General features: G+C 41.6%; 1 protein-coding gene across 5 annotated transcripts in view; it reads right to left on the reverse strand.

Moving 5' to 3' along the window:
• The window catches only part of LOC125454670 (parkin coregulated gene protein homolog), a 304,227-nt gene that overhangs the window by 82,057 nt on the left and 194,212 nt on the right, over nt 1-27,958 (reverse strand). For all 5 annotated transcript variants that reach the window (XM_048535690.2, XM_048535692.2, XM_048535691.2 and 2 more), the window contains one exon: nt 19,103-19,252. In XM_048535690.2, the coding sequence (XP_048391647.1) occupies nt 19,103-19,252 (150 nt within the window). The remainder of the gene's footprint in view (nt 1-19,102; nt 19,253-27,958) is intronic.

Raw genomic sequence — 27,958 nt, forward strand, 5'->3', positions numbered from 1 at the left:
TAACATGTAAAAGGCATTTGGATAGGTACATGGATAGGAAAGGTTTGGAGGGATATTGGCCAAACAGACAAATGGGACGAGTTCAGTTTAGGAAACCTGGTCAGCATGGACGGGTTGTGCTAAAGAGCCTGGTACCAAGCTGCATGACTTTATGACCCTCTCCAAGGTGACAGATTTAACTAAATTAAATTTGCATCTAAAATTGTAAAATATTTCTAGAAAAAAACGAAGCATCACTTGATACGAGGCAACTACAAATTTCATCACGTAACAAGGATGCTATTGAAAATTAGGTTGTATATAAACCCCAACAGCAGTGTATCACAAGAATGGATGTGGTCAGAGAATTGTGACCCAGTGCTTATATCGAATTCACTCTGCAAAAGATTCCCAATTGTTGAATCAAATACTACCAGTATTTAGAGACCTCATTCAAACTAATAATTATTACAAAGCGTCTCATTCAATGTGATTCCTGTGTATGCAACACAGACAAAACACGACATGAAGTTGTGGACCTGTTTGTCGAACCAGTGAGTTTGGTTGCAAACATTTCATCACCTTGGTAGGTATTATCATCAATACATCTCTGGTGAAGCATCGGTGTTCTGTCTCGCTTATTATTTATATACCTCAGTTTGCTAGGGTGGTTGGTATTACTTCTGGTATTACTACCAACCACCACTGCAAACTGAGGCATATAAATAACAAGCAGGACAGAATACCGACACTTCACTGGAGGCACACTGACTATGTTACCTAGCAGAGTAATGAAACCTACTGGCTCAATGAGCAGGTCTACAAACTCATTCACAACCCAAGCTACAAATCTTCTCAAAAACTTTAAACACATGATACCTTGCTCATTAATTCTGTGAATCTGGTGCTTCTGCCTGTTCAGTCAGGCATTGGGTTCTCAACTCTAATTGAACATATTTGTGGAAGTTTTATGTTACCTACCACTTCCAACCAATCTAGTCAAACAATTGAAACTAAAACAGAAATTGCTGGAGAAACACAGGCAGTCTGGCAGCTTCTGTAGAAAGAAAACAGAATTAATATTTTGGGTCCAGTGACCCCTCTTCAGAAATGCTTTTCTCTTAAAACCTATATAATTAAAATTAATAGAGCAAGACGTTCAAAAAGAACAAAAGGAAATGCACGATATGTTAATGCTCCTATAATTTTCTTGTGTCAGAAGATTAATGATTAGTTTATTGGAAAAGTGCTGTTGCTTCCAGAACAATTTTGCCTCTTGTTATTTGCACTTGGTAAGACTGTTGCTTTGGTACTTTCCAGTGTTTTTTTTGCCAAATAATGTTCTCTTCTGGTAATCAGGTTGATGTGGCTGCTTTAAATGGTATCAGAAAGAAAACTGAGTGTAGATATTCTCCAAAGTTACTAGATGTTTCAGGTGGGTTATTCACAAGTAATATGATAGCAGGAGCTGCACGTCTGCAGTTGCCACTACAGTGAAGACTGAGCTTACAGTGTCCTTTGAATTTATCTGGATCGTTAAGAGATGTCGCTACCATCTTTGCTTCAGAGGGTGCTCAGTTGTTAATCTACTCCAAGATGACTTAATAAGAAATGTTAGTACATGGAATTTTCCATGTCTCCAGGTACTTCCACAAACTAAGGGACATATGCTACATCATACAGTCTGCAGTATATGCATTCAATGGGAAACTGATAGGAAGCATATTCACTGGGTGGACTTTTATAGGGGTCTGAACAATGTGGGCTATGGCAAGGTGAATTGCAGTGTGGCCAACTCAAAGTCAAGATTGTCTCATCCCATCTTTTTTTGCTTTTCAAAACTGACATGGTGATATCCCTGTTTTCCAGTGGCAAGATGCCAATTGATGGTCATTATTTCTTGTTAAATGCCTTGTTAATGCTACAACTCAATTAATTAATAATAATAGTCCATCTTACCAAATTTGCCAAGCAAGCTAGTTGTCAGGAAAACTTGACAAGGAAGCCAGCATGAGTATCTGGTGGATTCAGCTCATCTTGTACATCAGTCTTCTTAGCAGCATATCCATTCAGTTGCCATGTAAGCTGATGAGTCATGGAACAGGTGCAAGATTGGTGTGGCACACCACCATACTGCAAGATGTGGACCCCGAGAATGAGGACTGCATGACACAAGGGTAACAGCCAAACACACTCCTCCTCCTTAAACACTGGCATCTCAATCCAGACAACCAATCTCAACCACCCTGGCACCTCAAATATGTATTTGCAGTGTGCCTTGAAACATGGATTTTCATTACAGGACTCACAAACAATTAGCATTGAATACTGCCGCAAGGACAGACACCCACCTCACAGAGTAGACCAGGCTCTAACTTAGGGATGTCCACTTGCCCCCACCCCACCCCCATTGCTCATTCACTTAATACCTACCATGCAACTCATAGCAGTCCTGCCTTGCCTTGCTTTGCCTTGCTAATTATCACAGTCACATCACTAGGCACTTGCACTGCTGCTTAACAGTCCTAATTCAAGGGAGTGCACATATTGCAGTATGGCGGTGTGTCACATCAATCTCACACCTGATCCATGTCTCAGCAGCTTACATGGCAACTCAGTGGATGTGCTGCTAAGAAAGTCACCATGTATTACACTCTTGTGGGAGTAATCCTCACTGAAGTCCATGGAATCATTTGTCAGTCAGGAGTGTGCCAGTAAGTGAAGGGCAACCTCCATAATAAGTCCAGGGAATTCACCACAGTCAGGCGTCCGGTCAGGGTGTCTTGGTAAGAAGATCTGTGACTCTCAGTCCAGGGACTGGGTCAAGGTCAGACTATTGGCACCACAGCAACAAGCCGGGAGTTTGGGGAGATATATGGGCACCAGTCTAGCATAGGGCCTTTTGGGCATATTGGTTGAGGGGGTGGCCATGGTCAATCCATTAGGTATGTCTGCAGAACTTAAGGAGGAAGAGCGTATCGAGAGAAAGTATGCCTCTAGCTGTGGCAACAAGCCTTAGTAGTTTACTCATCATAACTAGCTGTTGCAGATTCAGGTCGAGGGTGTTATCCAGTAGTGAAGGTGGGCGGTAAAGGATTTGCAAGGGAGGGATGATACCGTAAATCACGACTAGGAAGGGTGCAGTGTAACAATGGAGGGTGTCCATAGTCAGGTCCACCCTGGCTTCAAGCAGGGCATGGGGGTGTAGTGTATCGTTATCTCATATACTTAGGTCTTGAGTGAGAAGGGCAGAAAGGTACGTGCTTATAGAGATGTTGGATGGGAGTTAAGGGGAGTGTGAAGCCTATCAAGTTTATGGAATAGGCTACGAGGAAGGGGATGTTGATTTCTGGTGGTTCACTATTGGGCTAAGACCAGAAAGCTCTGGAAAAGAATCAGTCACTGCTACCTTTCATTATGCAGGAATTCTAAATTACGTGATGGGAAGAAAATAGCTGTAAGCACACTCTGAGTGGGCAGGGTAAACAATTAACCTGTGAGGGAGGGGGCTGCAGCACATACTGTTCAAACAACTTTTATAGGGAAACAACTTGATCACAGGCCCATGAAAGTTAAAGCACATGGGCAAGTGTGCTGCCTATTCCCTGAGCATTCCACAACATCAATCCTCTCCATACACTGAACCTCCCTGGCACAGACACAACTGGATAATTTGTGATTTATATGCCTTTGTGCACAGAGGGTGCCAAACTTCAGAGATGTTGAAGAAGGACGGGTAAAAGTTGTATCAGGACTAATGCCACAGATGATGCAATAGACAATCAGCAAAGACCTCAATTCAAAATGTATCCTTTCTTACCATGAACTGCTGCTGGATGGTGTGAAAATGTGTTTATCGTCTATTCAGAGATTCACAAACACATAGAACAAAGTTAACATCATGAATGGACAAATTACTACTTATTGAAAAGCCTTCTTCATCTGTGTCACCAATAAGCCCTCAATAGGTTTTCTTCTGCCCGCCAACTACATCTCAATATACTCCCTGATTCTGCAGTTAGGGTGGAGCGAGCCTGTTGGCTTTGGAGCCGGTGGCCATGGAGGTTTGATGGGCCAAACATGCTGATGCCAGATGCAAGTTAAGCCTCTTTGACTTGGACTTCCAAGAATCTGAGGGGCCAGACAGGGCAGAGGTGGAAGGTCCAGCCACCTCACTAGTGACAAGAGTAGAAACCTCTGAGGGGCCTGCATGTAGTTCCACTCCTCTGGGTGTTTCCTAACATCATGCCAGTTCCATGTGAGAAGGGGCCACCTGGACCAGGGTTAAGATTCCCTGTCCTCCTGCTTTCATGTCCTGAGAACCAATGTGATGACGTACAAGTGTGTGTGTCTCTCCAGCAATTTCCAAGGGTGCTGGGCCCAACTCTCAATGGAAGCAGCCACCCTGTCCATGGAAGTAGACAGGACAGTTGCATGATTTGTTGCACTGATGCAGCTTCTGGGCAATGACAGCTATTGTACCCCAATGCCTGTCTGCCACTACTGTTCTGCCCTGTGCATTTGGATGAAGTTCCTGATTGCCAACGCAACCCAATCACCTCCTGCCTGGGGCTGTGCAGGTAGTTAGTCTCCATCAGTCATTTGCGTGCCAGCTGCCTGAACTGTGTGCTCCTTGTCCAGCTGTGGAGCTCTCATGATGAGATGCTCACCAGATTGTGAACCCACACTCTATGCCTGTGGTTCAGAACTGAGGTGGCTGAATCTGGACTGGCGGGTGTGTGCAGGAGACAGCTTTGTGCGTAATTCGTCTGACACATGGATACTTTCATCTTCAGAGAACCTGGATGGCATTTCCTCCTTTTCTCTGCAGACATCATCAAGAGGTTAATGGAACCTGCAAGACAGAGAGAAGACATCATGACCGATGATTGCAAATAGAATGTAAGGACTGAGAACAATAACGAGATTAATTGGAGAGGGCAGTACTGTACAGAGTGGTACTTACTCATTTGGTAGGGCATGAATCTTTTGGTATCCCAGGAGTAGTACACTTTTTTTCCTGTGAGAACCAGGATTCACTCATCGTAGGGAGTTAGGACATGGCTATCAAGCACTCTAACTCATATGGGCTCCTTTTGCTCTTGTTGTGCGGTGTCTTTTCCTGTAATGAGGAAAACCAGGGGTGGGGTGTGGAAGTATGTGAGATGACAACGAGGAGCATGGCTGTTACTTCTCATGCACGTAGGATAGAGATGGCGAAGAGTTCAGAAATATTGAGGAGGCAGGGTGAATGGTGTGCAGGGATAGTGGTGTGAGAGGGTGAGAGGAAGAGTGAGTGAGGAAACATGTTGCAGACAACAGTGTGGGTAGTGAGTCATGACCCTTTTTGGGAAGTATGTGCAATGGCACTGAAAGATTGTGCGAGGTGGCAGAGAGAAGAGTGTGGCACTTACTGTGTCATTGGCCTTCTTTGTACAATGCTAGCCATTCCACCACACTTTAGAGAATTTCACTGACTTGGGTGATAACATCAGACCGGGGTGGCAGAGTCTGGTGGCACAGCATCCTCAGTTGGTCCTACAGAAAGGGAACTCTTTTTCTTTGAACCACCCTGTCGATATGGGCTTCTGAGTTTCTGTTGGAGAATCACTGTGATGTCCTCCCCTTCTCCATAATGTTTCAATTCAATCTGTCAACAGGCAGGGCAGCTTCAGAATGCCAGCACTTGTCTGGGTACACTGCAGATTTTTAAAGGTAGTAGGGCACAAAGGATTCCAGCCTTTGGGCAGACATCTGCTGAATGGTCAGTTATTCTTGGAATGGCATATGGTAAGAGGTGGTGGAAATCAGTGTGAGAATTGCCATAAAACATGGTGGTTAATTAAAGCAATATGCTTGGCAAGATAGGATGAGAAAATTGGCTTGGCCTGGTGGTAAAAAAACCCTCAAAAACACTTGATGCAACCCAGACTTAGCCAAAAAAATGTAAGATTCTGTCCATTGCATTCCAATGAAATGAACATAGGAACTGAGATAAAGTGGGTACATTTGCAACCAATGGTAGTCTTCTCCTCAGTACAAAGTGTTTACACAGGTATCAAAGTGTTTTTTTCATATTAAACGTATGGTCTTATTGTACATCAAGAATTTTCATTCTATTTGTATTCAGACAATTTTTGGCCCAAAGTGATGACTGTGAGTAACAATAAAAATTTTCTGTAAAATAGCCATAGTGAAATAAACTATAGTTCAGGGCATCTTCACCTCAGAAAGGAGAAGAACACTGATGAATGGGACTCTTGGGTTCATGGATCACACATCTATAAAAACTAACAAATTAGGATGGACTATGGGCTTGGATTATGGTGGTCATTATGGTTTCACATCAGCCTTTCACACCTGTAAGAAATGATCATCATCTAGCATGGTGAAAGAGTGCATCCATCAGTCAAGTTTGCAAGGTAATGCCTAGCACAGTGATGAGTCACCTGCCATCTCAGGTTTATGCCATGCTTGAAAGACCCCAGAAGAAGTGTGTGCAAATTTCAGGGACACACAACTTTAAATTCCTTCCAACAGCAAACCTCCACCTGTCTAGCTAGGAATGAGAGAACTTGATGACCATGTGGACTTAGTCAACAAGCCACTAGCTAGGCACCTTTCACCTATGTTTTTAACAAATAGTAATTTACATTCCCAAATACAACCAGCTTTCTTTGGTGTATTTTCTACCTCCAAATGGCATGCTCTTTGGGGGGTCAGTGTGGACTTGATGGGCCAAATGGCCTGCTTCCGCACAGTAGGGACTCTATGAATCAACTTTGAGATATTTGGATGATATTAGTGGCAGTGATACAGATGAAGGCTGAGGAGTAGGGAAATCCCCAATCATCATTTCTTGCCACTGGAACTGGATTTGATTTATCAAGAGATCAACATTAAAAAGGCAAGTAATCTTTTTTTGCTTGAGGTCATTTCACCTCTAGCCTTGACTTTACTTTCATTGACAGCTTTGTAGGGCAGGAACTCCGTTTTAAAAAGAGTATTCTGGAAACTTTTTCTCATAGTCTAGGATCCAGCATTTTCAGATATTTCAGCTCCTTCTGTCTCTATTTTCCTAAGTTTGTTTTCATGTAGTTTCACCATAACAAAATACTGTCTATTAAGTAATAGATCAATATACTACAAATGGAGTACTGAACTTCCCCCAATATACACCAGCACAATTCTAAATTATTCTTATTATTTGTGTTATTTTGCCTAGTGTAATTGTCCTCTTGGTAAATATCCTCATAAATAATATGAGTACTCTGAGAAACTGAAATGACACAGGGAGCTGAATTTTGTTGGAAAAATTTGAAAGCTTTAAGTGACTTTGGGCTTGTGTAATTTGCATTAAACCTTTGAGAGAAATATTGTTTATCATCAAAATTTACAATCTATAAATAATACTGCAGGACAATGAGAACAGCACAGTAGCTCAGTGGTTAGCACTGCTGCCTCACAGTGCCAGGGACCTGGACATAATAATAGCCTTGGGTGACTGTCTTTGTGGAATTTGCATGTTCTCCCCAGGTGCTCCAATTTCCTCCCACAATCCAGAGATATGCAGGTTAGGTGGATTGGTTGTGTTAAATTGCCCATAGTGTCCAGGCAGCCATGAAGAATGCAGGGTTAAGGGGGTAGGGTAGGAGATGTTTCTGGGTGGGATGCTTTCTGGAGGGTCAGTGCAGACTTGATGGGCTGAATGGCCTACTCTCACATTGTAGCAATTCTAACTATGTTTCCAATTATGATTATTAAGGAGGATGTCATTTTATTTATGGTAACCAACTGAGCAAGTAGTTATGATGTATGCATAATAAAGATCCCCTAATATTCTGAGTCTGCTATCAGCTACTTAACCAATACACGGAATAATTCAACAAAAACTGAGAAATGCCTATTTAATAAAATAGGAAGGACAAGTTATCCAGCGGAAAAAAAGATAGATTTCTGCAGAAGGATAAATTTCCACATATGTAAAAGAACATTTCATCTCTTATGGCTGAATGGGCTAGCACACTTATCTCTGAATCATATGTGAAAATAAACTGGGCACAGAAAGCATTTTAAGAGAAGTATGGGTAATATTTATAAAATTGTGTCCTGTAAAGATCAACCTCTTTATTGATGGAAACAATTTTTTCCCACCTCCACCGAATGTCGCTTTCTGTGTTGTGTCCATTCTGTGCTTTAATAGAACCTTTAAAAATTTTGAAAATATTCACAAAATAGTCACTTCACCCTTTCCTTCTGTAAAGAGAGCAATCTCAGATTGTCCAGTACATTGTTTTCCAAACCTCTTCCCACTAAAACAATTTCGATGCTCATGTATTAACATAGCCCTGAGTTAGGATGAGTGAGGAATCTCTGTGGAGGTTTTGAGAGCACAGTCAGGGAAAAGTGGCTTATGTAGCCCCAGAGAATGGGTAGTGAAAATTCAGGTTGTGATGTAAAATAGAGGTACCTGTAAAGCAAGCACATCATCACCTCCCTCCTGCTCACCACATCTTCCTAGTGGGGTTGCTGGCGATTATCCCTAAAACAAAGTCCAGCAAATCTCAAGGTAACCAATCAGAATCTTTCCACACAGTACACCAGGGAGTTGTAGCTTAATCAATATGGCCCATGTTCCATGGCCATTATTACAGTATCAGGCACTGATCTCGAAGCCTCTTCCAGGGATGCCTAACCTGAAGAAGTTACCACCTCCCTCCATACAAACCTCAGGGGATGTCTCTCCCACTGTAGCTCTCTTGTAACTTGTCTGTCTCCTCTCCTCCTTTCTTCTCCACTATCCATCTTCGATCCACTTCTCCCCTCTCCCTATTTATTTCAGAACCCTCTCCCCAACCCCCTTTTCTGATGAAGGGTCTAGGCCCGAAACGTCAGCTTTTGTGCCCCTAAGATGCTGCTTGGCCTGCTGTGTTCATCCAGCTCCACACTTCGTTATCCCAAGATTGTATATTGCATCACCACTGGGGACGGTGACCTGCAGTCTGGGAAACTTGCTCGAGAGTCCGTATGTAGAACTATTTCTCCTAGACTGTTTCCTCTTTAATTGTAAGAGACTTGATAATTCCTCTGTTTATTACCTTAATTAATTACAATACATAAATATTGGAACTAGGCCTGGGTTTCAGATTTCTCAACAATAATGGGATCATTTGCAAAGGCAGAGCTGTGATGAAGAAACTTTAAATTGTTGTGGTTAATAGATAATGTGAGCCAAGATGCCACGGAGAATACCCAGCTGTTTCTCAAATAATACCATGAAAGTGTTTACTCCCACCCAAGAGGGTGTCTTGAGGGTTGCTACAACACTTCATCTGTAAGACAGGACTCCAAAAATGTAGCATTTCCTCAGTGCTGTACAGCACTACAGTTTCAACCCAGATCCAAACTGGAGCTTGAACCAAACATTTTAACACAGGCAATCTTCCAACTGAACAACAGCTGACAGCTGTTTAGATGTAATTTCTTTACTCATAGAATGATGTTACAACATGAAGTGAACAGAACAGTACGCAAAGGTGAAAGTCAGAGAAATAACATAGACAGGGTTCAGTTGATTTCAATTACTTTTGCACCGTAAACGAGTTATATTTTTTGCATAATGGTTAAATGATTTTGTCACTGCATTCTGCTAAATATACATGTCTTTTGGATAACTAAGAAATTTGAACCTCAACTTCCTCATATTGTTTCACTTGTAGCTACCAGCAAGTTAGCAGGTTTGCTCCAAGTCATTTCCATAAGGAATGAAGAGTGATCCTCAGTTTTAGTTTTCATATCTTTTAAAACAAAAACCAAAATGGATCCATGTTTGATTTTAAAATGAGTGCTATTGAACATAGAATGAGAACAAAAAACAAAGAAATGCGGTTGCTAGAAATCTGGATGGGAACGCTGGCTATATTGAGAAATTTTCAATAATTAGCACAATAAAAATTAACATATTATCTCCATGGAATTTCACACATCCCATTGTGTAAACATTGAAGGGAAAACCACACAAATGAGAGTTTATTTTGAAAAAAAATTGTACTTCATTATGCTAAAAGTGGTATTAATAGCCGCACAGCTACCTTGTATAATACACAAAGGCTTTGATGAGAGACAGGTTGAATTATTTCATCCAGGAATCCAGTCACATTACTGAGACTTTTGGTTTTTGCACAGCTTTAATTAGTTAGCTCTGAGCTCTGTTCATAGATATTTTAACATTGCAACAGACGTTGAGCAGGTTCAGGCTCACCTAATGCCTGCCTCTTGTTTCAACCTGTCTTAGAACCAGATTTCCAGGAATTTTTTCCTGGAAAGTGAACTCATTCTCAGTCTAGGAGAAAATGCAATGTTTTCAACCGCATTTGAGTTCCTATGATTGGATTTAATAGTCTGGATGTGGAAGAAGAAAATTGCTTGATGATCCAATTTCTGATTGAATGTGTAATTACCTACGAATAACTATTTTCCCTGGGCCAAGATAACAAACTGTAGCTGAATGAACACAGCAGGCCAAGCAGCATCTCAGGAGCACAAAAGCTGACGTTTCGTGCCTAGACCCTTCATCAGAGAACCCTCTCCTCTTGTAAGACACTCCTTAAGCCTATTTCATTGGCCAACATTTTTCTCACGTCCGTAATATCTGCTTTGGTGTGAAATTGGGACGACTGCCATTTCTCAACACTTTTTCATCCACCTGATCACAACCAGAACATCTCCAGCACAGGGTTTTATTCTTTTCCCATCCTATTACCTCTGGAGTTTCCCAAACTGATTCCTTGATTTCTCATCTTCTTCACCCACAATCTGCCTCATTGAGACATAATCCATTGACCTTGACTAGCTTGCAAAAGTCTAACATCCTCACCGACTCATGCCTTACAGCCAGTTTCCCACGTACCGCTATCACTATCCCTGGTTACGTCCTTTTGGACCAGCAGGAAAATCCATCAGAGGTGGTGGCACAGTGGTATTCAGTTAGAAAGAAGTTGCTCTAGGAATCCTAACATTTATTCTTGGGCAAGGACTTCCTGTTGATGACCACTAGTGACCTCCCTCAACTAGGGATTCGGTTCTCCTCCACATTGAAGATCATTTGGAGTAAGTAAAGGCTATGTACTATGGACTTTAATGTCTATCAGCACAGAACGGCTTGGAAGCACCACCACTGACCAAGCTGATGAAATCCTGAACAACATATCTTCTAGTCTAGGCTTGCATCAAATGCACCAATTCATAGCAACATAGGTAGGGATGATTACCACATTGTCCTTGTGAAGAGGAAATCCCATCTACCATCATGCTAAATGGGATTCAAATAGATCTAGCAGCTCAAAACTGGGTATCCATGGAGTACAATAGGACATAAATAGCAGAATTGTATTTACCCACAATCTGTAACCAAATGGTCCAGCATACCCACCATTACCATCAAGTCAAAGGATCAACAGTGGTCCATTGAAGAGAGCAAGAGCACCTGCAAGGTGCACCACCACTGATTGGAACTACAACACAGGAATACACATTAAATACAGAAGTAGGATGTGATAGGCAGAGTATTGAATCAGATCTGCAATGTCTCATTATGAATCGTCGTGGGCAACAAAAAAAAACTATTTGGAAGATGAAGCTTCAAAAATATCTCCATCCTTAATGTGAGGGGAGCCAATCACATCAATGCAAAAGACAAAGTTGAAGCATTTGTAACAATTTTCAGCCAGAAGTGTCAAGTGGAAGATCTGCCTTAGCCTCCTCCTGAGCTCCCGAGCATCATGGATAGCCATCTTTAGCCAATTCAATTCATTGCATATGATAATAAAAAAAATACACTACATAGACTACGGGAACACCTCGAAAGAAATCTTGTGGTGCAGAATTAACAATAACCCTAACCAAGTTGTTCTTATGTAGCTACATCTGGAATATTGCTGAGGTACGCTCTACACATAAGAAGCAGGAGAAATTCAAGTCAATTTTATGCTGCAGCTGTACAAAACTCTGGTGCGGCCGCACTTGGAGTATTGCGTACAGTTCTGGTCACCGCATTATAAGAAGGATGTGGAAGCTTTGGAAAGGGTGCAGAGGAGATTTACTAGGATGTTGCCTGGTATGGAGGGAAGGTCTTACGAGGAAAGGCTGAGGGACTTGAGGCTGTTTTCATTCGAGAGAAGAAGGTTGAGAGGTGACTTAATTGAAACATATAAAATAATCAGAGGGTTAGATAGGGTGGATAGGGAGAGCCTTATTCCTAGGATGGTAATGGTGAGCACGAGGGGGCATAGCTTTAAATTGAGGGGTGAAAGATATAGGACAGATGTCAGAGGTAGTTTCTTTACTCAGAGAGTAGTAAGGGAATGGAACGCTTTGCCTGCAATGGTAGTAGATTCGCCAACTTTAAGTACATTTAAGTCATCATTGGACAAGCATATGGATGGACATGGAATAGTGTAGGTTAGATGGACTTCAGATCGGTATGACAGGTTGGCACAACATCGAGGGCCAAAGGGCCTGTAATGTGCTGTAATGTTCTAATGTTACAGTTCTACAGAACAGGCGGGGTAGACACCTGCCTAATCAGGCTCAAACAGGAAATGATCTTTGACAGGATATTGCACATGTGGGATGTTCGCTTCAACATGGGCTTTGGGTAGAGAATCTGCAATTGGATCCGACTGCTCTACACCAACATTGTTAGCACTGTCTCAATCAATGAGTCTGAATCAGAAAGTTTCCCAATCAGATCCAGAGTCAGGCAGGGCTGCCCATTCTCTCCTGCTTTATTTGTGTGTTGTATTATGAGGCCATCAGGAAGGATGTAAGCCTGAGAGGGGTGACTATTCCAGGCAGCAGAAGCCAGCAGGTCAAAGCCTCCCTCTATGTGGACGGTGGCCGTTTTCTGCTCAGATCTGCTGTCAGTGTGCAGACTATGAGCATTCGCAACCAGTTCAAACTGGCCTCAGGAGCCAAGTTAAATCGCGGCAAGAGTGAGGCCATGTTCGTTGGGAACTGGGCTGATTGATCCTTCATTTCCTTCACCGTCAGGACAGATTACCTGAAGGTGCTGGAAATATGGTTCAGAGGGGCTGGGGCATGCACAAACTCGCAGGAGTAGCACATTACCAAAGTGAAGCAGAAACTGATCTTCTGGGAGCATCACTCCTCTCCATTGCAGGGAAAATCCTGGTCATCAGGTGTGGGCACTCTCTCTCCATTGTTGAATGTGGCACAGGTCTGGCCCATTCCCTGAAACTGCGCTGTTTCCGTTGCCCGAGCTATCTTCCATTTCATCTGGAAGCCTAAGATAGACAGGGGCTGCAGGAACTCCATGCATGAAACTCTGGATAAGGAGAGGAAGAACATTGCCAACGTTGCCATCATCTTGACGGCCACCTTTTTGTGCAGCTGCACCGTGCTGCATGCAGACCCTTAGTACACAAATACCAAGCATCCCTACCTACTGAAATGCTACCTGTCTCCGGTGTTGCGAAGGATGGGACTGGCCTTGCTGCCGTGGGATGCTCCAAGTGGTGGGACTGTTCCTGTCCTTCTTGGAGAAATTTGCAAAGAAGAACGCCTTTGACCACCAGTCTGTCAGGAAGTGGTCAGAATACAGCATCCTTGAGACCCTGAGGGGAAAGGAGAGGGTGGATCCTATCACATGGTTCCCTGAGCAGACTGTTAAAGTCATCTGGCAGAATGCCTTATCACCAGAACTTTGTAACAAGCACCAAGACATCACTTGACTGGTGGTGAGATCCTTTACAAACGCCCGGTCAGTCTGCCCCACACACGCTACCCTTAAGGTAGCTGCGGGGTGGCTTTGAGACTGTCACTTATCTCCTTCTTGAATATGCCTTTGCAAAGGAAGTCTGCAGGAAGATGCAGTGGTTTGTGTCGAGGTTTGTCCCAAGCAACTCCATGGCACGAGACTCTGTGCTCCACGGTCCCCAGGATGCTCACTGAGACAAACATCAACTGTGCTGAGCAGACCATCAACTCGGTGAAAGACGCTGTTTGGTTTGCCTGAAACCTGTTGGTCTTCCAGAACAAGGAGTTGACCCTAACTGAGTGTTGCAGACTGGCACATTCCAAGGTCCAGGACTACATGCTGAGGGACATACTAAAGCTTGGGCAGCTGCTGCCAAAGCACAGTGGGGAAAGAGCACTGTCTGAGGTTTTCCTGCTGAAGGCAAATGGGGGTCTGTTCAGTTAGTGGACCCTCCTAGTGCATTAAATATATGTAAGTGTATGTAAGTATTGTGTGTGTAAGAGAGGAGTTTTTTTTTAGATCGAGTCAAAGTCCGATATTTTGTTTATTTATTTGATATGCAACTGTACAGAGCAAACTGTTTTTGTGACAATGTATATACATAAAGAATTTTTTTGTGAGGAAAGTATATTCCAAAAAAAATTACAGTTCCATTAGCGTCCCTTTAATCACCAGCAAAGTGATGGATAGTGTCATCAACAATGCTGTCAAGCAATACTTACACAGCAATGACCTGCTCTCTACTGCTGAGTTTGGGTTCCATCAGTGCCACTTGGCTCCTTACCTTTTATAGCCTCTCTGCAAATATGGACAAAAGAGCTGAACTCAGGTAAATAGTTCCAACGACTTCTATTATAAGATCTAAGTGGGGATGTTCTCTAATAAATGCACAAAGTCTAGCATATTCAACACACCTCAGATACTTGGGCTATCCCTGACAATCTATTGATAAGATCTGGAAAACATTCAGACTTGGCCTGATAAGTGGCAAGTAACAGTGATGCCAACACAAATCACAACAATGACCATTTCTAATGGGACAGAGTCCAATGTCATTACCATTCAATGTCATTACCATCACTGAAAACCACACTGTTAATTTAGCTTACCATTAATCTGAAACTGAACTGGGGCTGCCTTATAAATAATTTATCTACAACAGCAGGTCAGGAGCTGGAAATTCTGAGGTAAAAAAACCAACTCCTGGCTTTGAAAACCCACAATTTGTTGGCCTCTAACCAGGAATGTGACAAAATAATCTCCACTTGTCTGGATAAGCTTCGAAAGCACTTACAAAGCTTGACACCATGCAGGAAGAAACAGTCTGCTTAAGTGGCACCCCATTCACCAACCTAAATATTCTCTCCACCGCCCATGCACATTGTCAACAGTGTGTACTACAAATAGTATTCAATCAAGGTTCCTTTGATAGTACCTTCCAAACCTGTGACCTCTAGCACAACCAAAGGAGACCCATGGGAACAGCAAAATCTGCAAATTACCCTTCAAATCATTATATTCGAACTATTTTGCTGTTCCTCAGTGTTGCTGAGTCAAAATCCATGAATTCCCTCCCTTACGATCCTGTGTAATACTTACTTATACCACATAGATTAAATTGATTCAAGGAGGAATCTCACCACCAGCTTCTCGAGGATAATTAAGCAACAAATAGAATCATAGAATCAGAGAAAGGTACAGCAGGAAACAGACTCTTCAATCCAAATTGTCCAAGCTGACCAGATATCTTAGATAAATCTCGTCCCCATTTTCCAGCAATTGGCCCATATCCCACTAAACACTTCCTATTCATACACCTATCCAAATGCCTTTTAAATGTTCTAATTCTAATAGCCTCCACGACTTTCTCTGGCAGCTCATTCCAGACATGGACCACAGTCTGCATGAAAAAGTTGTCCCTTAGGTTCCTTTTAAATCTTTCTCCTCTCACCTTAAACCTATGCTTTCTAGTATTGGACTGCCTCTACCCTGGGGAAAAGACGTTGTCTATTTACCCGATCCATGACCCTCATGATTTTAGAAACCTCTATAAGATCACCCCTCAGCCTCTAAAGCTCCAGGGAAATAGCCCCAGCGTATTCAGCCTCTTCCTATAGCTCAAAACTTTCAACCCTGACAATGTCAGGTAATTTTTTTTCTGAGCCCTTTCAAGTTTCACAAATTCCTTCCTATAGCAGGGAGATCAAAAATTCACACTGCATTCCAAAAGTGACAAATGTCCTGTATAGCCGCCACAATACATCCCAATTCCTATACTCAATGCACTGACCAATAAAAACAAGCAAACCAAATGCCTTCTTCGCTATCCTATCTACCTGCAAGTCCACTTACAAAGAACTATGAACCTGCATTCCAAGGTCTCTTTGTTCAGCAACACACCTCAGGATCTTATCATTTAGTGTATAAGTCCTGCCCTGATTTGCCTTTCCAAAATGCAGCACCTCACATTCATCTAAATTAAACTCCATCTGCCACTCCTTGGCCAGTTGGCCCATCTGATCAAGATCACATTGCACTTTAAGGCTTTGCTGTCGACTTACACCTCCAATTTTGGTCTCATATACAAACTTACTAAACATACTTCCTATGTTCACATCTAAATCATTTATATAAATGATGAAAAGCAGTGGACCTAGCCTCAATCTATGTGATACAACACTGGTCACAGGCCTCCAGTCTGAAAAGCAACCCTCCACCACCCACCTCTGTCTTCTGTGTTCGAGCCAGTTCTATATCTAGCTAGCTAGTTTCCCGTATTCCACGTGATCTAACCTTGCTAACCAGTCTACCGTGAAGAACCTTGTCAAACACCTTACTGAAGTCCATGTAAATCACATCCACTGCTCTGCCCTCATCAATCCTCTTCATTACTTATTCAAAAAACTCAATTAAGTTAGTGAGGCACCATTTCCCATGCAGAAAGGCATGTTGTCTATCCTTAATCAGTCCTAGTCTTTCCAAATACATGTAAATCCTGTCCCTCAGGATTCTCTCCAACAACCTGCCCACCACCAATGTCAGACTCATCAGTCTATTGTTCCCTGGCTTTTCCTTACCACCTTTCTTAAATAGTTGTCCCACGTCAGCCAACCTCCAGTCTTGCAGCATCTCACCTGTGGCTATTGATGATATAGATATTTCAGCAAGGGACCCAGCAATCATTTGCCTAGCTTCCCACAGAGTTCTAGTGTACACCTGATCAGGTCCTGGGGATTTAGCCACCTTTATGCGTTTTAAGTCATACAGCACTTCCTCCTCTGTTATATGGATTGGCTTTGTCAGCAATACACATCAGTGTTAGATAAGCAGCAGTTTCCTCCACAAGCATTGGGATGACCAAGATCATCACCTTGCTGTCAAATTTCTTCCCTTACATCAATTACATGCCCCAATCCAGCAACTGTCCCAAGTTGAATTAGACAATTCAAAATTTTATTGAACCACAAGCTGAACTTTCAAAACTAAATCCTCTTTAACAGTAAGACTGCTTACTTCGAGCTCAGAAACATCACCTGCCAATGTATCACATGGCTGAAATTCCTATTCACACATTGCTGTCCTCAATAAACTTCAGCTCATGCAAATTTTTGTTGCCTCTAATCCAGCGCTTATCCAAATGTGCATCATAGCCCCCAGTGGGGGCACAAGACAAGATTTTGTGGTTGTAAGTTCAGGGTCAACAATGGAGCTGAATTTTGACAGTAGCAAGGCCTCTTCAAATCCTTCTGTTTATGTTCATCCATTTCTGCTCTGCTGTGTTTCTTTTTGTTGAACATTTAGTGACCAAATCTTCAACTGATTATCCCTAAACTTTTCAGTTTTCCTTTCTAAATTTTCCACCTCTGCACTCCCATCTTCCTCACAGACTTCCTTAAAGTCCAAATTTTGACAAAGTTTCCTCTGTCACTCATTGTTTGGACCTTTTTTTCTTCAATTATATTTTTGTGAAGTGTCTTTACAATCCGTTTGCATTAAGAATACTATAATTGTTGTAAAGATGATTGAATCCTGGCAGACTTTGAAAGGTATTAAACATTGTTAAATAGGTGAATGCTCGTAAATATTTCAAAACTGTGACTAGTATTGCAGATTGCCATGTCATAAAACCTAGGTTAGCTTCAAGATTTTCACTCTTTCCTGCAACACATCATTTTGGAGGCAAAAATTCATTTCAGTCTTAACTGACAGTTGATAGCTTTGTAATCTACTCTCTATGTAGCCTACTAGTTAAATCAAACTATTAAGAAGCCTGTAATTTCAGTGTTTCTTTTCAAAGTTGACAGAAAATTCTTTGGGACATATGTAAATTATGAGGTGAAATTGCTATTGATTAAAACTTTTGAAAATTGTTTTGAATCCAAATGATAATTAAAAACAAAAATCTCCTGCATGTGTGAATGGTCCACACCAACTGCAGGCAGTGAAAAATACATAAGATATTGCTGAAGTAGGTAAGAGTACATTTAAACAGTTACATGGCATTGCAATATGAAACAACATTGTTGAACTGAGAGCTTTAACTAGGAATACATCTGTGCCATTTTTGCACAAACTAAAATTGGTGACAAATTTAATACCATTTCTGCCAATGCATGCTGATAATGAGGTATAATGAACTGGGAAACATGGAAGAGTTCTGTCCAAAGAATGTGTAGCTCTGCATAATCGTAATGCTGCAGACTCCAACCTGACAAAAAGTCACTTGGGCAGAAGGCTATGCAATGCCTATGAAACTGTATCTCAGATCAAAAAGCTTTAGAAGAGGTGGAGTGAGAGGCGAGATTTAGAAAAAGATAAAGAATAATATTGAGAAAGTCATTGAATTTGCATTGGTGTCTGAGATGATCAGGAAAGATTGCAGTCCTTAGTTAAACTACTAAAATTAATTTAAAAGGAAAACAAAAGGAATAATTGTGAATAAGAAGTAGCTTAGAAAGGATCTAAAAATGGGGTGATTTAACAAAAATTTACATTGTTGCATGTCCTTGCTCTGGTGTGTGGCATGAATTGCACAGTTTTAGACACTAATGTACATAGGTTCCCCTCCCCCATTTGAATTTAACTTACATGGTGGTATTGGGGAAAGGGAAGTGTAGGAAATGTTCATCCAACTTAAGTCTACTCTATTCTTGTGGTTGATTACCTGTTTTTGTATTGCATAGATTAATCCACAGAAGTTACTTGTGCTTCACATGGTTGTGGATATGTTGAGGTAATAGATTTTAATTATCATTATCATAGAAAATACTTCTATGCATATTTCCCTTCAGGATTTCACTATTAGGAGAGAGAAAAGTGGGGTGTAATGTCTCCCTGGTGACTTACCATTTACATTCTTGAAGATATTCAAGACGGGGAGGATTTGACGGTAATAAGGCACCAGGGCCTCACCCACCATGTCAGCTGACACAACCAGGTGCTGGAGCACTTTCAATGTGGTGCAAATGATTTGCTTGTTCCGAGTGTTGAGTGCATCTGCAGGGACAGAACAGGAGACAGAGGAGAATGATGGCTTTCTGTGAAAAGGAAACTTTAACAGATAAATTCAATTAAATGATTCGCTGCTGGGTTTTGCAAGTAGGCCTTTATTAGCAGAGCTCTGAAAAATTCCAAAGATGGATTGCAGCACTGATGTTATAAAACACTGCCTTGTCCTGACTGTTATTTGTTCCCACAATTTGCGCTGACTCCTCACTAACCCCCAAGAATACAGTTCATTTATTCATTTTGCAGACTGCTCACTGCTTCATCCAAAACACAGCATGTACCATAGGGCCATAGGAACTGTGCTAATGTGCAATGTTCCACAACAACAGATACTCTCTCATCAAACAATTGGGCATCTATATTTTAAGCTTATTACTAAGAAATCATTGAAGGCAGCTCAATGAATAAATTCTGGAAATCATAGTTTTTTGGACAAAGAGGCAAATGTTTGCAAGTAATTCTGTAGGCCCTCATTAATGATGAACAAACACATTAACATGCAAACTAGTTTTTGTATCGCCTCCTAAGATATCTATGTAGCAACACATGATTATTCCCTTTTGTACCGATGGCCTTTACAAACATCTTCTGTTGCCTTCATTTGACAATAATCACTTTTGTGAATAAGAGACTAAATGACCTTTTGTTTTGGGAACAATTTGGCTTTTTTAAAGGTAAGTATAATGTCTTTCTATAAGTAACACCTCCAGATCCATCCCTCCCCCTGAATTCCGTAGCTTGAGAACTGCTTACATAGAGACATTCTGATTAAACTTTGAACAAATACTTGATACAGTGAACAATGCTGTCATTTAAGACGTCAAAACATATAAACACCAGTATTACAAAAGATACATTAAATTTTGAAACAATGGATTTTGTTACAAATTGCTACATTTCTGTATACATTTGAAAAACACTCCTTTGATTATTGCTGGTACAATAGGTTACTGACCTTTCCAATAATCTCAGTGATGAAACCATGAATAAAACAGTAACTTACTTGTAACAAACTGTACTGGATGGTGTTTGGAAGAAATATCTATAATTTAAAGGTTTCCACAGTATCATAAAATCTGTCACTACATATTCATATTTTATTTAAAGTAAAATAATTTTGTTCATTGCAAAGAGTAAAAAAATTCTGTGAAATTTTAGATGTAAAATTCAAAATATCGAGGTTTATTTTGACCCTATCCCAATAGAAACTGGATAAAAACAACTTTTAGAATACTGTGTGCAATTCTGGTCACCTCACTTTAGGAAGGATGTTGTGAAACTTGAAAGGGTTCAGGAAAGATTTACAAGGATTGGAGGGTTTGAGCTAAAGGGAGAGGTTGGAAAGGCTGGGGCTACTTTCCCTTAAGTGTCAGAGGAGTGGCCTTATTGAGGCTTATAAAATCATGAGGGGCATGGATACGGTAGATAGACAAGGTCTTTTCCCTGGGGTGGTGGAGTCCAAAACCAGAGGGCATAGGTTTAAGGTGAGAGAGAAAAGATTTAAAAGAGATCTAAGGGACAACATTTTCATGCAGAGTGTGGTGCACGTATGGAATGAGCTACCAGAGAAGTGGTGGAGGCCGGTATAATTACAACATTTAAAAGGCATCTGAATGGGTATATGAATAGGAAGGGTTTAGAGGGAACTGGGCCACATGTTCGCAAACAGCACTAGATTTATCTAGGATATCTGGAAGGCATGGATGAGTTGGTCTGAAGGCTCTGATTCTGTGCTGTGCATCTCTATGACTCTAATTGGGAAATTAAAAGACATTTTTGCCCTGCTGATAATTTGGGTGTTCCTCAATGTTACAAATCCTAATTTACAAGGTGCTACAGGCAGATGAGACACCCACCTAAATAAAAAAGGCCTCATGAATTTATGCAAATCGAGTGCTATAATGTCAATTTAACTGGGGTCAGCCTAAACATGTGTTTTTTAGGCAGACTGAAGATTTGCACATAACATTCTCCAAGAAATATGTGAGACTTTCCTTTATCATGTCCTGCAGTCGCTCCCATGAGTGAGTTTCCTCCCCTACTATTCTACATGTTCACCCAAACAAAATCAACCTCCTGATCTCTAGAACTAAGGTCAAATCTAAATGTTGCTCTGATGTCACCTTTGATTAACAATTCTACTGATCATATTTACTTACCATTGTGTGTTATCAATTTTCAAAATTTTGTTAAGAATGCTATGAATATTCACATACAAAGCCTTTAGTATTGTCTGTTTGTCATTTTTGTAAATCTAGTCTTGTATATTGGTGTATTCTTAGGTTTATTCTCTCTGTCCCATCGTGCCATTCTTTGATCTTCATTTGCCGTCATGCCTTGACTCTACCCCATGATGTGCTACATATGTTCAAGTTTGATCCTTCATAACCACTGTTTAGTTCAAAACCCTCTCTTCTTCCCTGTTTATGTGGTTTATAACCAGTATGGTACAGTGGTTCAATGGTTAGCACTGCTGGTTAATTATTTTAATTAATTAATTAATTAATTCCCCCCTCAGCTGACTGTTTTTGTAGAGTTTGGACATTCTTCCTATGTCTGTGTGGGTTTCCAATGGGCATTCCAGCTTTCTCCCACAGTCCAAAGATGTGCAGGTTATGTGAATTAGCTATATTAAATTGCCCATAGCATCGGGGGATGTGCAAGATGGGTGGATTAGTCATAGGAAATGCAGAGATAGGATAAGAGTGTGTATTTGGGTGGGATGCTCCCCGGAGGGTCTGTGTGGGCCTGATGGGTCAAATGGCCTGCCTCCACACTGTAGGGATTCTATGGTTTGCTGGGACACTGGCACTTGCCATATTTAGACCATCTCAACAGTACAGCTGCCTCTTTCCCCATTAATGATGCTAGTGCCGCATGAACCAAAACACACTTCTCTCACACTGTATTTGAGTCATGTATTCATTCCACTAATTTTATGTACCCTCTGTCAACTGGCATGTGGCCCAGGTTTATTACCCTTGAGAATCTGCTCCTTACATTAAGCACATCATACAATCATTGCATTCAAACTGAAAACACTTCCTTTGGACACCTAAAGATGAGAGTCTTACATGACCATATGATCCATCCGTGTGCATAAGGCTGTCATTCTTCCAACTCTTCTATATGGCTGCAAAACGTGGACTATGTACAAACACTACCTCAAGACCCTAAAGAAATATGACCAACACTGTTTGAGACAAGTAAGTTAATGAGAACCTGGAACAGGAGTAGGTATCTGGCCCTTTAAGCCAGCTCCACCATTCAATAAGGTCATGGCTGATCTTTCTGTGGTCTCAGCTCCACTTACCCAAACTCTCACCATAACCCTTAATTCATTTACTGTTCAAACAATTATCTATCTGAACTTTAAAAATATTCAATGAGGAAGTCTCAACTACTTCACGGGACAGTGAATTCCACAGGTCCACAATCCTTTTGGTGAAGAAGTTTGTCAATTCAGTCCTAAATCTGCTTCTCCTAACTTTGAGGTTATGACCTCTTGCTCTAGTTTCACCCTCCAGTGGAATCAACCTCTGTGCTTCCTTATTACCTATTCCCCTCGTAATTTCATCTGTTTCTATAAGATGCCCCCTCATTCTTCTGAATTCCAATCAATATACTCCCAGTCTACTCAGTCTTTCCTCAAAAGCCAACCCTCTGACTCCAGAATCAACCTAGTGGATTTCCTTTGCATCCCCTCCAGTGCCAGTATATCCTTTCTCAAGCAATGAGATCAAAACTGCACACAGTACTCCAGGTGTGGCCTCCCCATCACCCTATACAGCAGTAACATAACCTCCCTGCTTTCAATCTCAATTCTTCTAGCAATGAAGGACAAAAGGCCATTTTCCTTCTTAATTACCTGTTGCACCTTCTAACCAAGCTTCTGTGATTCATACCAAGTCCCTCTGCACAGCAGCATGCTGCAATTTTTTTTTACCATTCCAATAACATATGTTTTACTGTTACTCCTACCAAAATGGATGATATCACATTGTCCACATCAGCTGGGAGGATAGGTGTACTAACATCGCCATCCTTGAAGCAGTGAATTGCACCAGCGTCGAGGTCATGATCGTCTGAAACCAACTCTGCTGGGCTGGGCATGTCCCTAGGAAACCTGAGTTCTGATTGCCAAATCAAATCTTCTTTGTCCTGTTCAATGAAGGCACTCAAATGAGAGGACAAAGGAAGCATTTCTCCCTGAAGGCCTCCCTTGAGAAACGCAATGTAGTTGTTAATGTATGGAAAACCCTCGTTCAGAAGAAACTAGCTTGGAGAAAACTCCTGTATGAACGAACACATTTCTTTGAGAACACCCATTGGCAAGAGAAAGTTGGGAAAAGGAATTAGAGAAAGGAGGCCAAAAACCACTTCCATGAGTTGGAAACACATGTTAAAGAGATGTGCTCTCTAGTGTCAGGCTCATCAGTTACTCAAGGAGCCACAGAACTCATGACCAGCAACACAGAATTTCCTCGGTGGATAATCATATTGATTAGCAAATGATTGCCACCACTGCTGACTATCTCCTAACACCATTACATTCCTTTATACTCTCCCTACTTGAAGGACAACTTCGAGCCAAAGTACCTTGGTCAGTCTAGTCCTCTTCCTGATAGATTTTGCTTTGTCCCACAAACTCAAGCATGTCAGATTTTGAATGTAAACAGTTGTTAGACTGTTGACAGTCAGTCAGCCTGGAGGCAGCTCCTGACCAGAAGGTGAATGACAGGAGGAGGTTTTGGCAGGGTTTCAGGATAAGGGATTATATTTGTGGCCACAGAGGAGTAGTCTTGTTACTGCTGACATGATAGGAGAAAAGCTCAGCATTTATCTCTACTCCCTTCAGCCTTTGAATTAGAATTAGAATCCCTACAGTGTGGAAACAGGCCCTTTGGCCCAACAAGTCCACTCTGAACCTCAGAACATCCCACCCAGACCCATCCCCCATAACCCACCTAATCTACACCACACTGAACACAATAGGCAATTGTGCAGGCCAATCTACTTACCCTGCACATCTTTGGACTGTGGGAGGAAACCTATGCAGACATGTGGAGAATGTGCAAACTCCACATAGACAGTTGCCAGAGGCTGGAATCAAACCTGGGTCCCTGGTGCTGTGAGGCAGCAGTGCTAACCACTGTGCCATCGTGCCACCCCCAACCATTTTGGAGTGGTTCTGGTTGTGCAGAGGGGCCAGAGTGGGCCCTTCAAGCAAATTAAAAAAGAGGTACAGACATATAGAAAATAATATGGCATAGAGATACAAAGACGAATCTCAGCTGCAATTATAAATTTAGAACCATAAATATTCATAGAAATAATTATGAACCAAGCAAAAGCAACATGAGATAGCAAAAGATATAGAGGTTTAGAAAAGAAAATAAGAAATTTGTACAGGGATATATATGTAGAGAAAGGCAGCAAAGAAAGCATGGGCACCAAAGGAGTAATAAGTTTTGATTATTTAGAGTCATGAATGATCTTGGTGTTTGGGCCCAGTTTGGATGCTTTGTGCCATCGGCAGTGACTGCATTAGTGAAGTGGGCTTGTAGTGGACTCATGGCGGTAGCAGAGTCAAGTTTAGGCTGGTGCAGTGCCCAGGGACGTTGGTGGTGGCTGCATTGGAAAGGTCCAGTGAGAACTCATAATGGTGAGGGCATCGTTGGAGGCAAGATAGTGCCAAAGAATGGCAACTCTTGTTCCAGCGGCAGCTATGCAGTGAAGGGATCTCATGGCTGGCAACCAGGCCCATGTCCCATGGCGGAGCACTTAACAAGAAGGACTGTAAAGTTGAACATTATTTCTTTATTTCCTTATTTTTCTGCCCTTGTGTTTTAAGATTTGATTTATTTTTCTGTGTTTTAAAGTGGCACCTGAGAATAGTGACATTGTACAACACTTTTCAGGTGTTTTGTAACAAAATTAATGGGATGATAGATAGATAGATAAATAAATAAATAGTTAAATAAAATAAATAAATCTACATATTTATGAACAACAAGATTCAACTCCAAAAAGGAGTTACCCTCTGGTAATATTACAAGGGGTGAAGCAAATCTGTAACAGTTCTAGAATGTGAATATGAGGGTTTGCCTTTGTAATTTCGTGTGACAGGACTATTTGGGAGAATTAAAAATTGGAAGTTTTAGAGCGAAATCTTATAAGGCCCTGAGTGACATGGATTTATGTCAGAAATCTGGGAGAATCTTATAAGAAATCAAACAAGGGTTTTCTTGATTCGAGGAGCCACATATTATAATTTTCAACGAAGTTCTGTACTGTCACCATGAGATTCTTAGTATGGAGCAGCAAGATGCCCATTAGCATGGATTATTGCTTATTATCACCCTCATTAACACTGAATTTTGCCTCATTCATATGCAAATTCTCATATTTTACCACACATCAAATAGAACCTAGATGCTGAGAGTTTCCAACATGAAAGTCGAAGTAAGTATTTGGTGCAGCCTGACACTTGTTCCTCCAGATTGCCACCTGGACCAACAGAACCATACAGTGCGGAAAAAGAGCCTTTGGCCCAACTTGTCCATGCCAATCAGAGTCCCTAAACTGAACTAGTCCCATTTGCCTGTGCTGGCCTCTCTCCCTCTAAATCTTTCCTATCCATGTACCTGTCCAAATGTTTTTTAAATGTTGTTATTGTACCCTTCTCTACCACTTCTGTGGGCAAATTCTGTGGATTGTGACCATGAGCACCCCACGTCCAAGGACTTTGGTATCTGACAAATGCCAGTTTTCCTTACCATCATGGCACATCTCTGCAGTATCCTTCTGCGCTGTAATGCAGTACTTTGGAGTGTGCACCAGCACCTCCCACTGAAATGTTGTTGCAAGGACACTTTGCACATAGGGAGAGTAATCCAGCTCATGGATTGGCCTAGGCTGCATCTCAGAGTCACTCACTTGTTCTCTGAGCACTCATTTACCCATTGCCTATCTTAGCCTTGTTTTGGGCAATGAGGAAGGAGCTTATGCTTTGAAGTGCACATATATGGAGAGCTGGAGGCTAGACTTTACTGTCCAAGGAGCAGCCACTGTGCTGTCCTTCATTCATTAAATCACAAGTATGCAAAGCAAGTTAAAATAGCTGTGGCCACACCGGGGATAAGCTTTGCACTGTGGGGAAGAGGCTGCAAGTCCATACAATACGAAGGCCTTCAAAGGGCAACTGCATTGATCAGACCCCACAACTGCAGGTGAAAATACCTATAAATACTGAATTCCTTGTGACCCTGAGGCGTGATCCTACTGTGTGCAGTCCAACTATTGTTCCAAGCAGGCCTAAGCACCTCATGCAGGATAAGCATAATCTAATCAGGGAGAATTAGCAGGCTTCATGAAAAGGAAATCATGTCTGATTAATTTATTACCATTTTACGAGGAAGTCTCAACCAGAATGGATAGAAGGAAAACAGATATGTTGTATTTGGACTTCCAGCAGGCATTCGAGAACGTGCAGTTATCAGATAAGAGCCCATGGTATTAGGGATAATATATTGGCATGGATAGAGAATTGGCTAATAGGCAGGAAACAGCGAGTGTGGACAAGAGATAACAAAGTGTGAAGCTGGATGAACACAGCAGGCCAAGCAGCATCTTAGGAGCACAAAAGCTGATATTTTGGGCCTAGACCCTTCATCAGAGCAAGTTTCTTTTGCAGGTTGACAACCTATGACCAGTGAAGCTCCATAGGAATCAGTCCTGGCATCACAACTGTTTATAATATATATTAGTTGTTGTAGCGAAACTTGCAGATGACACAAAATTGGTGCAAAGGCTGTTTATGAAAGTTTACAGAGATATAGCGATAGATTAATTAAGTGGGCAAAATTTTGGCAAATCGTGTAAAATATGGGAAAATGCGAAATTGTTCATTTTGGAAGGGAGGATAAAATAACTGAATGTTATTTAACTAGAAAAAAACTGAAAAAAGCTGTAACACAAAGTGATTTGGGAGTACCTGTCCATGAAACAGGATGTTAGATGCCTTCCAGGCAGAGATCGACAAATTCTTGATCTCACAAGGAATCAAGGGCTACGGGGAGAGTGCAGGGAAGTGGAGTTGAAATGCCCATCAGCCATGATTTAAATAGAGGAGTGGACTTGATGGGCCAAATGGCCTTACTCCCACTCCTATGTCTTATGGTCTTATGGAAACATTGAAAGCAAGCACACAGGTACAGCAGGTAATCAGGAAGACTAATGGAATGTTGGCTCTTATTTCAAGAGTGTTGGAGTGTAAGAGTAGGAATTTCTTACTGCAACTGTACAAGGTGTTAGTGAGATCACATCTCGAGTACTGTGAGCAGGAAAAATATAACTTTTATTGAAGGCAATTCAGAGAAGGTTCACCAGAATGATCTCTGATGAAGGGTCTGGGCCCGAAGCGTCGGCTTTTGTGCTCCTGGGATGCTGCTTGGCCTGCCGTGTTCATCCAGCTTCACACTTTATTATCTGATCTACATGAATTGTTTTATGAGGAAAGGCTGAACAGATTGGGATTTTACTCACTGGATTATAGCAGAACGAGAGGCAATCTCATTGAAACAGAGGATTCTTAAGGGGCTTAACAGAATAAATGCTGAGAGGATTTTTCCTCTCATGCGAGAGTCTAGGACTGGATGGCATAGACTCAGGATAAAGAAGCGGCAATTTAAA

This window comes from Stegostoma tigrinum, chromosome 9 (genome assembly GCF_030684315.1).
Source record: "Stegostoma tigrinum isolate sSteTig4 chromosome 9, sSteTig4.hap1, whole genome shotgun sequence".
Taxonomy (NCBI): Eukaryota; Metazoa; Chordata; class Chondrichthyes; order Orectolobiformes; family Stegostomatidae; genus Stegostoma; species Stegostoma tigrinum.